Below are 16,700 nucleotides of genomic sequence, written 5' to 3' on the forward strand. Positions count from 1 at the left end.
TTCCTGGTTTAAGGTGTGAGGTGTGATCGGATCCAATTCAGTCTTTTTCTAAGTAACTAGCTGTTTGGAAAGCCATGTGGGCTCTCTGTTTTGTTTCAGGACTTTCTGTTCCATTCAGCTGGTTGGCCCGTCTAGCGGGCGATGCCGTACGAAAGAGCACGGTCTGCTGTCTGCGGCGGCAGTTGGTACCATTGCCAGCATTGTGTGCTTCCAGGAGGCTCGCTAAACACTCTCGCTGTATGTGTAGGACTGTGTGTAGGCTTGCTGCAGGGTTGGTTGTGGGCCCAGAGGGGGGACTGAACAAAAGGACTGGTCAGCAAACCCAAAACACGTCCACTTGGACAAGTTTTATTTTGGTGTGGTTCCTTCAGAACTAGATATGAAATAATACCTTAACTTAAAATTAAATAAAATAAGCATGAAAAGCACTTAATATTGCACCTAGAACAAACAAAACAACACACATTCAGCATATAATCATTGACTGGTCTTAGTAAACACTGTTTTTCATCACTAATAAGTGGGAAGGCAACAGTGAAGTAGGCTTTTGGCAGCATCTGGAAGTGGACAAATCTGGGATTGGCTGCCCTTGAACTTGGCAGTGGTTAAAGTGAGATGACAAACGTCTGAGAGGCAGTCAGCGTGCTGGCTTGAAGCTGGACGAGGCAGACATCAGGAGATAAGAATGCTGGAACAAGGATGTCTGCAGGATGGAACAAGGATGCTGGTCTTTATCTTCTAGACCCCTCCCCATCCACTTCTTAGGGCTCTGCACCTGCTGGTCTCTTTTCCTGGTTACTGGGGAAAAGGGCAGTATAAACCCACATGTTCATGGAAAGCCCTGGAAGAAACTTCCATACTTCTCAGTATCAGAATACTAATCAGAAGCAGAACTTCTGCGAAGTAGGTACATTCAGCTACCTAGGGTGTTAAGGCATGCCAGGTAAAATTATTCTTTTCACCACCAGTTCCCAAACAGTAACTGCTGTATTCTGCTCCATTTGCCAACTGCTGCTAATAACTGCTAATTCTTTCCTCAGGGATTTTTGGGGCCCAACCTAAGCACCCCCTACCAGTCTTCCCTGACCACCCTAGCTTGCAGGATCTCCTCTCAAGAGTGAGATCTTGAGATCTACTATGAGAGACAAATCCTGTTAACATTTTGGTATATTTTCCTCCATTCTTTTTTTTCTCCTATGTATATGATTTTACAGAGTTGAGATCATACTCTCTCTATAATATTGTATCCTATCTTCAACTCTTAGCTTTATTGTAAGCCATTTGTAAAGAGGGTTTTAAAAGTTACATAATATTTCCTGGAGTGGATGGAGTATGATTTGCTTATATTTGCGTTTTCATGCATATTTTTCTTATTAGTCCGATTGGATCATGAGAATATCAAAGGGAAGTCACTCTACTGTATTATCCCCCTTCCCTACTCCATTAGCTATAGAAAATGTTGTATACATAGATGATAAGTCAATATCTTTTCTCGCTTCTCTGTTTTCAGTCTAAATATCATGGGAACTTTTTGCTATAGGAGACCCACAAAGTACTATTTGCAGCTTACTCAGAGTTGTTACCTCACCCAAATCTCTCCACCCAGAAAAAGGGGGCTCTGGGGAAATATTTGCATGTATTTTAGGGGGCCCATAAATCCTCTGAAATTCTACGAGAAGCATTTGGAGTGAGCATTTGTGCATTTTCCTGTGGTTTTCACTAGATTCTCGTAGGAGCCCTTATTTAACAAAAAGCCACTGACACAGAGGCTGAAGCCCTTCTGGAGGCAGATGTATTTATTAAACTTCTCTGAAATCGAAGATACCATTTTTCACCTTTTATTGTTCTTGGCTTTCAGGAAGGGAAGAAACCATGCAGCCTGCCAAACCATCTTTCCTTGAATACTTTGAACAAAAAGAAAAGGAAAATCAGATCAACAGCTTCGGCCAGAGTGTACCTGGTCCCCTGAGGAGCTCCTCAGATTGGAAAGTGCCGCAGGATGGAGACTATGAGTTTGTAAGTAGTGCTGGAAGTAGACGGTTTTGTCTGCTGGGGAGGGTTACTTACCATAGCACACACCCACTTCTGGCACTTCACCGAAAGTGCCAGAGCATTTTTCTAGGCAGTGCAAGCCCCTGGCCATGCCGGCAGCAGCCCCCGGGCTGAGGGCCTCGTGAGTTTGAGATGACACTTTGACTGACATTTGAGCAGTTCTGGGGCTCCTGATTAGTGGCATCTTCTTTGCTTTAAAAACCCTTTATTCACTTGCCATTTTTCTTTTTGTCGAGCTTGGAATTGTTAATGGTAAAAGAAATACTCATCAAGGGGCGCCTGGGTGGCTCAGTCGTTAAGCATCTGCCTTCGGCTCGGGTCATGATCCCAGGGTCCTGAACAAAACTATCAGCTATTCACTCAGTTATTAGTCGACTCGTGAGATTCGAATCATTTTCGTTATTCTCTGTTGCCCACATGGTTGTCTTCGGCATATTTGTAAGGACTGATTTTCTCAGTGTAGTGAGTCTCTAGGCAAAGATGAAATAACTTCTGGATACCAGATAACATCATTGTGACAGAAAGCTTCAGAATCCTCAAATCTGTATTCCTAGGTGTAGTTTCCTTTTTTTTTTTTTTTAAATGTTATAGTAGTTAGTGATCCTGAAAGTCCAGCGTTCTAATCATTATTTTCGGATCGGTAGTTCCCGAGTTAGAAGACTTCACTTCTCTCTGCCGTAGTTTTCCCAGACTAGCATCACTGGTGGAGAACTTGTTTCAGCGGGCAAGCTGCTTATGCAGAGGGGCTTTAATGGGTCTTTAGAGAGCATGCTTTCCATTCTGGAAGGAGGTGACTGCTGGAGGGAGTGGCCGCGAGCACCATGAGTGGGTGAGCACATTGCCCAGCCTGGATGATGCCTGGTCCGTGTGGGAGGAGGGCCTGAGACCGCCCCCTCTACACCAGAGCTCACAAACTGGCAGCATCCAGCCCACAGACCTTCTTGTGTGCCCTATACAGGGCTCACAAATCTTTCAGTAGCTGCCTGTATTTAAAACTTGAGAACTTTTAAAAGAAATGTTGGCTCTCCGACTTATTTTGAAAACGTAGAAGAGCCAGCCATAATAAACCTACATGGTTGGAAGACAGTTCTCTGGAGCTGAGCAGCAGCTGCCCTCCTTAGGTCCAGGTCTTCTCAGTGTCTGGCCAACTTCATTCATTTGCATTAACCAACCTGTCTGGCACTTAGTGGCATTCAGCACTGGGATTCTTGCTGTAAATCCTCTGGATATGTGTATGTCCACATTGGGCCTGAACCAACCCCATCCTGCCATATAAAATTTTATTCTATTTTTACTGTCAAAATTTCAACAGAATTAATTTATGATTTCTCTTTTAAGAGAATTGCAAACTAAGCAATGAAAGAAAGTTTAGCTGGGGTGTGTATGAGCTGCTATTACAAAAAATACCGAAGATCAAATGAAAATGATTTTTTTTTTATTTATTTGAGACAGGAAGAGAGAGAGCACACGCACATGTACAAGCAGGGTGTGGGGAGGGGCAGAGGGAGTGGGAGAAGCAGACTCCCTGTGGGCCTCGATCTCAGGACCCTGGGATCATGACCTGAAGGCAGACACCTGAGCCACCCAGGAGCTCCTGAAAAGGATTTTTGGTGTCATGGTATTCTTGCTAGATAACTCTTACATGAACCCCAAATCAAGCATTTGAAATAACAGCCTCAGACAGTTTCTTAAAGTGTCATCCCTAGGCCGGCAGTGTCAGCATCACCTGGAAATTTGGTAGAAATGCAGACTCTCAGGCCCCACCCCAGACTCACTGCCTCAGAGTCTCTGACGTCAGCACTGAGTAATCTGTGTTCTAACCTACCTTCCATGATTCTACCTTGCCAAATTCTGGTCTAAACGGCTTTTATTTATTTATTTATTTTTTAAAAGATTCTATTTATTTATTTGACAGAGACACAGCAAGAGAGGGAACACAAGCAGGGGGAGCGGGAGAGGGAGAAGCAGGCTTCCCGCCGAGCAGGGAGCCCGATACGGGGCTCGATCCCAGGACCCCAGGATCATGACCTGAGCCGAAGGCAGTTGCTTAACCAACTGAGCCACCCAGGCGCCCCTAAGCGGTTTTTAGAGTGTAGTATATTTTTATATAAGTTTCTTCTTTCTTTCCTATTAGGTACTATAGAGATTCAGAGAGAAGGACGTATTTGCATTTTATTAGCATTGCATGATTTTTTAGTTTCCTTTTTACTCTCCTTTTGCATCTCCTGTACTCCAGTTGGAGGTATCAAAGAAACACATAAAATAAGGAAAATGTCCTTTTGTAAGTGACATTTGGCAAAGAAGAGCCAAACTGTTGAGTGAAAAAAGTATTCTGAATAATTTCACTGAGCTTGTAGACAGTTGTGTGTCAGACTAGCTAACAAGTCTTCCTCAGCAATCTCTTAGACACTCTCTGATTTCCCAATAGGCATTTAACAGTATTTAGTTATGAAATTTAATACATTTAACAGGTTTTAATTATGAAAAAAGATATTCTCTTTCTTCCTATGAAGGCAGTTGCTATTTTGAAATGAACTTTTTGCCCAAAATGACAAATAGGAAGTAATTTCATCAGGAGTGGTAGAATTCGATACTGAAAAAACCTTCATATTTTCTTTTGAAATTGAATACTTTCGCATTTCTGAAATTAAATTACTTTATTTGCCATATTGGAAAAGCAGCAAAGGTTTCCTTTAATGTTTAACATATATTGTGATAAAAGCATAAATAAAAGATGCGGGAAAATGCAATATTTGCTGAAGTTGGTATTTGATAGTCTATAAACAGATTGCACACGGTGAATTGCTTCTAGGAGAATTCAGACCCTCCCACTTTGCCAGTCGTAAAGCCACAAAAGACTGTAAACTTAAGTCCAGTTTGGCCCATGAATCCTCCAGACACACTGTAATCTTTCAGTCTAAGGTGGTGGAATGCCGGGGGGGGTGAACGCGACAGATGAGGCCATGCTGCCCAGGAGCTCACAGTGGTGAGGGGAACAGACATTACAGGTAGTCTATCTGCTCAGCTAATAATGGCTATTTAAAGAAAAAAAAAAAGCCACAGTAAAGAAGTAGTATGGGATAGTATGCCTTGCAGTGTGAGGGTACATGAATGAAGAGGGGCAGCATCTACAAAGGCCCCAAAGCAGGACGTAATGGGTGTGTGTCAGGATAGACCGAAGCCTGGAGACCTCGTGGCTGGAGCAGAGTGACCGGGAGGACAGCAACCCAAATGTAAACACTTCGGTGATCAGAGTACGTGTGAGCGCGTTAAAATCCCCTCGAGGGGCTCCTGGGTGGCTTAGTCAGTTAAGCATCTGCCTTCGGCTCAGGTCGTGATCCCAGCGTCCTGGGATCGAGCGCCACATTGGGCTCCCTCCTCAGCGGGGAGCCTGCTTCTCCCTCTCCCTCCATGTGCGTGTGCTCTCTCTCTCTCTCCCTCTTAAATAAATAAATAAATAAATTTTTTTTTAAAGATTTTTTTTTTAATTTATTTGACAGAGAGAGACACAGCGAGAGAGGGAACACAAGCAGGAGGAGTGGGAGAGGGAGAAGCAGGCTTCCCGCAGAGCAGGGAGCCCGATGCGGGGCTCGATCCCAGGACCCTGGGATCATGACCTGAGCCGAAGGCAGACACTTAACGACTGAGCCACTCAGGCACCCAATAAATAAAATATTTTTTAAAAATCACCTTGAGATCAAAATAACCATCAAAATCCAGCTAAATCTTGTTTATAGGAGATATAACTAAAATAAAATATCACTGAAAAGTTTAAAATGGAAGAATGGAAAAAGACACACTGGGTAAAATCCTCCCTAAAAGGAAGTAGGTGAAACAATATTAATATCAGATAAAATTGAATCCAAGACAAAGGACTATTATATGGGGAAAGATATTTTATATTGCTGGAAGGTGTAATTGGCCGGAAGACCTAAGTCGTGAACTTCTGTAAGCATGTGGACTTCTCCCAAATTGCTAGAGATAACACCAGCAAAGAGAAAACGGCAATCACAGATGAAGGCTTAGTGTTCTCCCAAAAATGGTCATTTCAGTTAGATTAAAAAAAAACAAACAAGAGTTACCACAATTAACAAGATTGATAAAACAGAAAATAGGAACATTTTTCAAGTATCTATGACACTTTTAAAACCTATACGGAATATTCACAAAATCTGACTATGTTTTAAAGTGCTCAGAAAGAAATCTCATGCAGAAATCACACAGCCACGTTCACTGACTGTAACACAAGAGAAGTAGAAATTAACAATAAAGTAGTTAAAACCACTTTGTTCCACTTGGAAATGTAAGAATATATCTCCCAAGTATTTGTTTTCAAGATAAAATAGAAATTGTAAACTGTTTAAAAATTAATTACAAGTACCCTACAGAATTCAGATCTCTGTAAATTAAACCTATGGGGTTGCAGCAAAAATGGTACTCAGAGGGAGATTTATAGCCTTAAATGTATTTTCTCTTTAGAATACAAGAAAGATTGTAAATTAGACACAATGGGATAAACACAGAATTCAGTGAATTAGAAAGCAAACAACAAATTAGTAAAACTAAATTAGTAAAACTAAATGTAAAACTAAATTTTGGTTCTTGGAAAGGACCTGATATTTGGCAGAGTCGATCAAGTTGAAAAGAAGGTCCCAAAAAACTGTGAGAGCAAAGGGGAGAGAGTGTTACTAAAAACAGAGGAACGTTAGAGCTGTAAGAGAATATTATTATTTATGATTTTACATCCCTATACTTGAAAACCTAGATACATAGATGTAGAAACATTATGCCGTTGTTACTTCCTATATGGAAATGTAAAGTATCCAAGATGCTTTTGAGCAAGAACAGTGAGGTTAGACATACACCACCAGATGTCAAAACGTACAAAACCACAGCAATGAAAGCATCATGACAACTGGCACAAGAATAGAACACAGATAAGTGGTATAGAGAACAGAATCAAGAAATATACCTGTGTATATATAGGAATCTGTGTAATAATGATAAGATCAAAGTAATGCAAACTGTGATACCATTTGTGTAAATTTTCTAATAATTACAACATGCTGCATATTTCCATATATGTGTACACGTGCAACTGCAGAGATAAAACACAGCATATGAAATTATTTGATGAGTCATTATCTTTGAGGAGAGCTTCAGTTTTAACTTTTTACAGTGAGAATGTATTACTTGCTTAAAATTTTAAAAACAAACAAACAATGAGGTGTTTTAAAAATTCTACATAGATTTTCTTTGTTTTAGTCTAAATAGAGTTAGGCAGAGCTTCTGCAGAGCTAGATGATCTAGTACTTTTCAATCTTAATAACTTTGCAAGTATTATTGATTATTAACTCTTGGTATATTAGCTTTTGGAGTACGTTTCCTATTTATTCAAATGAAGTTATTTCCAGATTTCTTTTTTTTTTTAAGATTTTATTTATTTATTTTGACAGAGAGACATGTGAGAGAGGGAACACAAGCAGGGGGAGCGGGAGAGGGAGAAGCAGGCCTCCCGCTGAGCAGGGAGCCCGACATGGGGTTCGATCCCAGGACCCTGGGATCATGACCTGAGCCGAAGGCAGACGCTTAACGACTGAGCCACCCAGGTGCCCCTATTTCCAGACTTCTTATGACTCATTCTGTAAACAGAATTGATAGTAGCTGGCCCCCACATGAACTCAGTCTCTATTCATTGAAGTCCTCTATGTATACCTTGTGTGAATAGGCAAGACTGCAAGATCCTTGACAGCCAGGACTTGATTTAACTCATCTTTGTATTCCTAACACCTAGCAGTTGCTTGGCTTAAAGTTAGCACACTATTTTTGATTAAATGCTGACCCAGTCTCTGAATTAATTCAACAAATAGTCACTACCCTGAGAGAGTTCATAGTGTGGCAGAAAAGACAGATAATCAAATTACTTTGATACATTGTGCTAGTAGTAGCTTACATTTATTGAGAACTTATGATGTACCGGGCATTGGACTAAGTCCTTTATCTGTATTAGCTCAGTCCTTATAACCATCCCAGGAGGCAGATAATATTGTTGCCATCTTACAGATAAGCAAACTGAGGCTCAAAGGGAGTAAGTAATGGACACAGCAGGGATTTGAACCAAAGCAGTTTGGTTCCATAGGCCATCGTCTTAACCACCTTGTGGTTAATTCTGTTGATAAAGTGCATATAAAAATTGCTGTAGGAGCCCAGAAGAGAGAGCAAGAACCCCAGCAGGAACCCCAGGGAAGGCATCAGGAGGTCTCATTTGAAGTGGTTTTTGAAAGACCATAGGAATTCTTTTTTTTTTTTTTAAGATTTTATTTATTTATTTAAGAGAGAGAGAGAGACAGCATGAGAGGGAACACAAGCAGGGGGAGAGGGAGAAGCGGGCTTCCGGCTGAGCAGGGAGCCCGATGTGGGGCTCGATCCCAGGACCCGGGGATCATGACCGGAGCCGAAGGCAGTCACTTTAACCAACTGAGCCACCCAGGTGCCCCAGACAATAGGAATTCTTGAGCTAAAGGAGGGAAAGGGCCTTCTAGGCAGAGACCGGGTGGCGGGTGCATGGAGGCCTTAAGGAATGTGGGATGCCAGGAAGCACTGAGAGATTGTATTTCAGGCCCAGAGGGTGTGGGTATGTGAGCAGAGAGGCACGGGACTGAAGGCCAGCTCTTCGATGAAGTAAATCGTGCCCACTGTGCCCTTCTTTTTTGGGAAGTATTTAGTACTCTTAGATTTTTCCTAATTTCCTCAGAGAAATTAAAAATAGATTCCTAATGCAGCCCAAAGAGCTAAGCTAATACCTCTCTGAAGTTGTGTGATAATGGGCCCATCAGGATATAAAACCATTGAACTGTCAATTCAAAATTAATATGGTAAAAGTAACAGAACCTGAACAAGATTGATTGTTTGGATTCCCTGGGTAGTTAAAGCCATTCAGGTGGCTCTTTGTGGGAGGGAAGGATGAATTTTAGCCCTGAGGTTTCCCCGGGAGGGTGACAACAGCCTCTGATTTTCTGAAACTTCATCTTAACCCTTCTTTCCTAGATCAGAGCTCCAAATATGATTGTGAAGTGGAGATTTCTGTGGGTTTTTATAAAGAAGCTTTATGAAGCTGTCAGGACATAGTTGATTGCTCATTGTTTAAGAAGTTGCGCTTTTTGCTTTTGGTTACACACATCAGAAATTAGACAGTTGGTGGAAGGGAATTACTGCTTAATTATTACTTAAACCATGATCTACCTTTCTGTTTTCAATTAACTATATGACCTAGAAATTACTCCATAGCATTGTAGAGAGATAGTCCTCATTCCTTTTTTCTTTAAATTTGTAATTTAAAACCATGATCGATATGGTGGCAGAGACGCTTTATTTACTCATGTTTAAATTCATGCATCTTGATGTGTTCTGGGAACTTCAAACTTTATCTGCCATTTTATAGAAACAAAAGGACTCCCCAAACATTTTGTCTTTGAATTTATTGTCCATTTGTTTTGAAATGAGTTTTAAAAGATTAGTGCACATCCTTAAATTTCCCAGCCTCCCTTGGCAGGATGGAACCTAATGTCTAAAAGTTTGAATTTTATCATTGGCAACAACCACTCTCTGTTGTTTTCCCTGAAGTGACAAGCCTCACTTTGCTCATTTTTGAGAAAATGGCTTCCAAGCGCCCAAATCTGAAGAACCAATTTGTCATTCTTTCAAGTAAACATGGTGCTCCACAATAAAAACAGCTGGTTTAGATCATCGCTTATTTGCACAAGTACTTTGCTTCAAGACGACCGTCTTATTTCAGTGCACAGTGTGCAAACTTCCCATTTCATCACAGATAATATTAAAAAGACATATACTCAAAGGTTGAACTTAAATAAAATTAAAACTTTTTACTACTTCATCAAGGACATAATACTTCAGGGAATTGTTTTTTGGTTAGTTGGCTGCTTGTTGGGTTTTTACCTGGAGCCTGTGGTCCTGAAGAATGTAATAGCTGCTAGTTGCCACTTGGCGCCGCTTGATTCATACAGAGTGGCTGGCGGTTTCCCTCACAGCTGCTTTTGTCCCGTCGGGGCAAATGCCAACACAGTAGAAAAGGCAAATAATGTCTCGATATTAGTATGAAAATAGTTGGATCTCACAGGTTCCTTAAGAGGGTGTGTGGAGTTTCCCAGGGGTCTGCAGGCTACTCTTGGAGAACTGCTGATCTAGAAGCTTGCTCAGACTAAAATCCGTTCCTTTCAGCAAGGACAGTTCATGGATGGGACGTGTACTTCCATCAGGAGGTTCAGAATACCTGGATATATGCTCGTCTCCCTTCTTCTCTTGTATGAGCCACTGAGGGCCATTGCCTGGATGCGTGATTTCATCCAGGGTTGCAAAGTAGTGACATTTGATTATTCCTTTGCCATTTACCAACTGAAATATTTCTGCAGTGAAGTGCTTCATTAATTATGTAATCTCAGCTATAATTTATATAGGAAAAATAATGATATGGATTTAAAATATTTGGTGTGTTTCAATCCTTGAAGTTATTATTTTTTTATGTTCAAATTCTTCCATCTCGATGTGATCCCAGTAGCTTGTTCTTTTTTTAAAAAAAAATCTGATTTAGCAATGTATATACTCCCCAGTAGTTTTTCTCATGGCTTCCTTTGTTTCTAGTCTGACGAGATGTCCCAGGCTCATGTTGTACATTTCCTGCTCCAGACATGGAAATAGCCACATTTTTAAAGCTTTATTGAGATATTATTAGCAGAGGGGCACCTGGGTGGCTCAGTCATTAAGCGTCTGCCTTCGGCTCAGGTCATGATCTCGGGGTCCTGGGATCGAGCCCCGCATCGGGCTCCCTGCTCTGCGGGAAGCCTGCTTCTCCCTCTCCCCCTGCTTGTGTTCCCTCTCTCGCTGTGTCTCTCTCTGTCAAATAAATAAATAAAATCTTTAAAAAAAAAAAAAGATATTATTAGCAGAGAACATATGTAAGTTGAAGGTGTACAGTGTGATGATTTGATACATGTATATATTGTGGCATGATTGCCACAATCAGGTTAGTTAATACTTTTATTCCCCACACATAATTACCTGTGTATGTGTGTGTGTGTGTGTGTGTTAAAAGTTTTAAGATCTCTTCCCTTAACAGCTTTCAGTATGTGTTACAGTGCTGTTAGTTATAGTCACCGTGCTGTACATTAGATCACCAGAACTTACTCATCTTATTCTTGGAAGGTTGTACCCTTTGACCAACATCTTTCCTTTTCCCCTCCCCCCACAGCCCCTAGCAACCACCGTTCTACTTTCTTTTTTTTTAGTTCTTGGAAACAACCATTTTTTGAGGGAACTTTCTGCTTCCTTTTAGTGGGAAATGGTATTTAGAGATCACAGTCTGGGTACAAGGTGTGCTCATTGCAGTTAGGTCATTTCTTTTCTAGGCCTTTTCAGTGGATAAAACCAGAAACTATGTTTATTACAAATTTGTGAGTCTTACGCTATTTCTAGTACAGGTTCAATATCACAGGGCTTGTACTTATAACCACACTGATCCTACATCTCTAACTCATTCCCGCATGCTAAATGTCTCACTTCCCAGCAACAACAATATAACTGTTCATCTGCTTTATGTCCCATAATACACAGGCCATTCTCAGAATCACAATACCAACACTCCCACCAACAATGATTACTGAAAACAATTTAATATGTATTTGTATTGCAGTTCTCTTTGTCCTTAGGCCATATCCCAGCTGAGATGCAGTCAAAATCACTGTATGTTAAAGTCACTTGCAGTAATTTCTGTGTTGTTATGCCACAGACACAATATGCAGATAGATTTGTTGTTTTGTTTTCTATCTTTAGATATTGCTTTTTATTGCTTCAGTTTATAGTTATATAAACTATTCAGTTCCAAAGATAAATCTACAAAACAGAGTTACTTTGACTTACCTTCTATTCATAAACCCTCTACTGTTTCTTCCCTTTTTTGTTGTTAAATTTTGATTATATATATTTACAAATACGTGTATATTTGTGCTCCCATTCTTAGATAAGCAGTTTATACACTTTCGTCTACCTTTCTGTTTTCAATTAACTATATGACCTAGAAATTACTCCATAGCATTGTAGAGAGATAGTCCTCATTCCTTTTTTTCTGATGCTTGTATTCTTTGTGCAGGTGAACCATAGTTTATTCAGCCAGTCCTCTGTCGATAGACATTTAAGTTGTTTGCAGTGATTTTAAAGTTGATCACTTCATAACCCTATTTGTAAACAGAGAATTAAGCTTTCTCTAATTGTCACTTTTGTAAGGCTCTTGCTCTCGCCTTTCAATTTCGAGAAGCAAGTTACATACTTCAAGCGTTTATAGCTTTTTTCTTTTCTTCTTTTGTAGTTAATGTTGTTTTTTGTTTTCTGTTTTATTAGTAACAAGTAGATTTATTCAGAGGTATCTCTCTGCCACAGTCTGGTGCTGTTAGTTTGGTGATGCTTAACAGTGTTCCTGTGAAGGGGGCAAGGTGAGGTTTCTTCTGCCTTTCATAGTTTGGGGACCTGAAGTCCAGAGACATTAAGCAGCTTTGCTACTGGTGAGGCAGAGAACCCTGTGAGGCAGAGAGCCCTGTGAGGCAGAGAACCCAAATCCCCAGGTTGCCTCCTGTCTCTGTTAATCCTTGGGTGCTTTCTTAACTGAAAAAAACCAAAACAAGACAAACTATGAGCTCCAGGCACATACTAGGTACATAGTTAAAGTTACAAAGCAGTGAAAGAATTATCTTTCAGATCATGTGTGATGGGGACTGTAGTGACGAGGAAGAATGGTTTCAACTTTAGTGTGTATCACTGGGAATTTTGTGATTTAGAGGAGTATTTACGATTGACTTGGATGGTTTTTTTTTTTAAAGATTTTATTTATTTATTTGACAGAGAGAGAGAGACAGCGAGAGAGGGAACACAAGCAGGGGGAGTGGGAGAGGGAGAAGCAGGCTTCCCGCGGAGCAGGGAGCCCAACGCGGGGCTCGATCCCAGGACCCTGGGATCATGACCTGAGCCGAAGGCAGATGCTCAACGGCTGAGCCACCCAGGCGCCCCTCAGATGGTTTTTTTCATGCTTATTCAGAACATACTACAGATTGACAAGCTTTGCATTTCATTAATTATTTATGTAAATAATTCTCCTTGTTGGAACAATTTAATTTTTACCTTCTGCTGTTACTATTTACTTTGTAACTGTGGGTTATTCAGTATTTATGCTGTTGTTCAGGAAATGTCATGCTAACCAAAAAGGCATTATTATTTTCAGAACACTTTCCCTTTGACCAAATACAACCTCTATGAAAACAAAGGTGTCTATTGTGGAGAAGTCATGCTGGCCCTGGCAAACCTTCAATAGTCTCTCTGAGAGTCATCTTTCTGTCGCAGTGTGCCTGTCGGTCTCATTCAGGCACCTAGTCCCCACTTTCTTCTCTCTCAGACTCTGTCATCTATTCAATATTTGCTTTTCTGTAAATTTACTTTTCTTACCTTAGTGGTAGATATTGAATATTTGTAGTCATCTTCATGTTGGTTGCTCATCATCTTGTCTTTCTTTTCCTCCCACCCTCTTTATTTATTATTATTGCTGTTGTGATAAGAATACTTAACATAAGATCTACCTTCTTGGCAAATGTTTAGGTGTACCGTACAGAGTTGTTAACTACAGGCATGATGCAGTCGAGCAGATCTCTAGGATAGTCGTCTTCCCTACCTGAAGCTTTGTGCCCTTTGACTAATACCTTCTGTTTTGTCTTGTCATACTTTAAATTTTATTGGCAGGGACACTTGTTCTCTTCAGGTTGTAGAACTTGAGGAGAAAATGATGAAAGTAGCAGTTATTGACGGCGGATTGTGTGGTCAGTCCTTGTAAATATTTTCCCCCTTTGCATCTTACAGAATCCTCGTGCAGTTTTTATTCCCACGCACTTGACAGTGAGGCTCAGAGACTCTAGGTCAATAAGTGATGGTGTTCGGTTTTTTAAATCCAGATTTTCTGATGACAAGACCGTTGTTTTTCTCAGCATGACACAACTTACGTGCGAAGTGTTGTATATGCACTGGTGGTGAGCATTGTCTAATTCAGAGGCTCCATATTTTCTTTCTCTGACGTGCCCAGCACTGGCCGTGGCCCACAGGTGCTCTCAGTGTGTTCTTTGATTACGTTGTTTGAAACCATGGCGGGTTATTTGAAAAGCTTTCCAAATCTTTTCATATTTTTTTTCCAAAAGCCATTCATCTGTGTGTATAGGAGCATGTTAATTAGCTTATAAATTGGATTTATGTGCAATTTAAATTTTTTGCCGCTTCTTCGGTAAGGTGTTGGTAGAAAACATCAATAGGAGCTGCGGTGTTGGGAATCCCCTAGATCAGAGTTGGATAGAGCATGAAAGGCATTTAGCAAAGTGCCTGGCAGTCCTACTCTATTATTTATATGTTGGTTCCTTTCAGAGCAACAACTTAGATGTAGTTAAAGGGAGCCATGCATTGAGAATCGGATCTCAGTAAATAGCTTTGTGTCCTTCAGCGAGCCACCTAATCTTTCTGGGGCTCTTGTTTCTTCATCTGCTAAATAAAGGTGAGATTAAAAGTCTTCAAGGGCCCTCAAACTCTCTCAGTCTTTGTGTGTTAATCTTTAAAATGGAGATAATGCATACCTGTCATGGGGGTTATTTGAGCCTGAAAGAGAAAGCCCATGTAAAGCATATAGAAGATGCTCAGCATACGCAGGGGGGTTTTCCTTTTAAAATGCAGGGAGGTGCTTCGGATGCCCTGGAGACCAAAATGAGCCTGGGAGGCAGTATAACCCACGGACCAAGAGCCACGTAGCCCTGGGTTCAGTGCGGGCTTCACTGTTCATGAGATACGTAACCCTAGGCAAGTCACTTAACCTAGAAGGAAGATACTAATCATATTTATGTCAGGGTTATTGAGAAGATTAAATCAGAAAATGCTGTTAAAGTGCTTAGCGGAGTACCTGACACCATAGCGGGCTCTCAGTAAATCTTACTTACACGTGTAATATTTAGGTGGGAGAGATGAACCACCAAGGGAAGAGTTTAAGGTAATGATGTGGGCTGCCCAGAGCAGAGAGGTGGGGGCCAGGCCTCCAACCTGCTTCATGGTTTTGTTGAGGGCCCTGCTGTAGTGGTGGCTCCCACTTCCTGGTTAAATGTTGTCTGCTTTGAAGTGTTTATTTCATACCTAAGATGAGCCTAATTCTGTTGTGACTTTACTAGTCCCAGGATTTAAATATCAAACGCACTGTGTTCAAACAGACCTTTTGTGTGTTCTCCGATCAGATTGCTTCCCTTCTGTGCCTGCCTGGAAGCTATAAGACCAGGAAAGTTCCCACACTGATGTTCTTTTTCAAAATAGTTTTAATCCTGATGGTGCCACTGTTAACATAAAATAGCTCGAGAGTGTGTGTGCGTCTGAGAGAGAAAGTGAGAGGACCAGAGAAAAAAAGAGACAGACCGGCAGAGAGACACAGAGAGCCGTACCTGGGAGCTCACACCAGCAGGTGCTCCTGTTTGAATGCTGGTTTGCATTGTCCATGATACAGGAGCAGAAGGTGGCCAGCTGCTCGAGGAGGGGCAAACTCAGATCCCCTTTACCCATCCACCAGTCCCTGCCATTTGCTCTTTATTTAGGAAAATCCTATTAAATATTAAATACTATTCTGGGATTTTGTAGCCTTCAGGCATGGATGTATCTTTTTAAAAAATCTTACTTATATTCCTTTTTTAAACTAACTGTATGTTAGTTTAAACTGTATACCTACAGTATAACTGTAGGTTCACATACAGTTATAAGAAATAATATATACAGGTCCTTAGTGCTCTTTACCCAGTTTCCGCACTGGTAAGTCTTACAAAATTATGGTGCACTACCACAGCCAGGATGTTGACATTAATACGTCAAGATAAAGAACCCTCCCACCACCACAAGGAGCACTCCCGTTGGCTCTGATAGGCACACCGTCCACACTGCCTTTCCTGACTCTTGGCAACTGCTAATCTCTTCTCCATTTGACGTGTCTCTTTTGGAGTTTAAAGAATCTTCAGGGAGTGATGTTTCAAATGAAGTCAGGGAATCTGCTGTCTCCCCCCCCCCCCGACCCACCCCGCGGGGGGCTTTCGTCCGCAGATACGGCAGGACCAAGCTCAAAGTGAAGGACCTCACACACCTGACACACTGAAGAGATGTGCCATTCCAGATCCTCGTGGATGTTTTCCACTTGTGAAGTGCGGCTGTCATGATAAACTCCAACCGTTCTAGGATTCATTTAAACCGGTTCCTGGCCTGAGTCCAGATCTTGTGATAAAATACCATATGCCATCCGTCACACGATCCGTGGCGGTTCTTCTCTGTGCCAGCTTGGCTGATGAAGGCAGCCGCTGCCCCGAGGTTTACTGCCGAAGGAGCGTCTGACAGTGGTCCTCTGACCTCAGCACTCTGTGGGAGCGTTTTCAGAAACAGTGCTTGAGTTCCCGGTGAGAGGTCCCTAGGTGGGGGTTTATGTACCTTATATAAGAAGGAACGTGCTGTGTGTGTTCGCCGCTGTTCGCTCACCCCCTCTCCCCCCCACTCACTTTTGTTCCTGTGGAAAATGAAGACCTCACAGAAGGTCT

The 16,700-nt window shown here is 41.4% G+C and overlaps 1 protein-coding gene across 2 annotated transcripts in view; it reads left to right on the plus strand.

Annotated features, from left to right (window-relative positions):
- The window catches only part of STK4 (serine/threonine kinase 4), a 93,482-nt gene that overhangs the window by 53,489 nt on the left and 23,293 nt on the right, over window positions 1–16,700 (plus strand). For both annotated transcript variants that reach the window (XM_021689098.1, XM_044918733.1), the window contains exon 10: window positions 1,859–2,016. In XM_021689098.1, the coding sequence (XP_021544773.1) occupies window positions 1,859–2,016 (158 nt within the window). The remainder of the gene's footprint in view (window positions 1–1,858; window positions 2,017–16,700) is intronic.

The sequence above is a fragment of the Neomonachus schauinslandi genome, chromosome 10, assembly GCF_002201575.2.
Source record: "Neomonachus schauinslandi chromosome 10, ASM220157v2, whole genome shotgun sequence".
Lineage (NCBI taxonomy): Eukaryota > Metazoa > Chordata > Mammalia > Carnivora > Phocidae > Neomonachus > Neomonachus schauinslandi.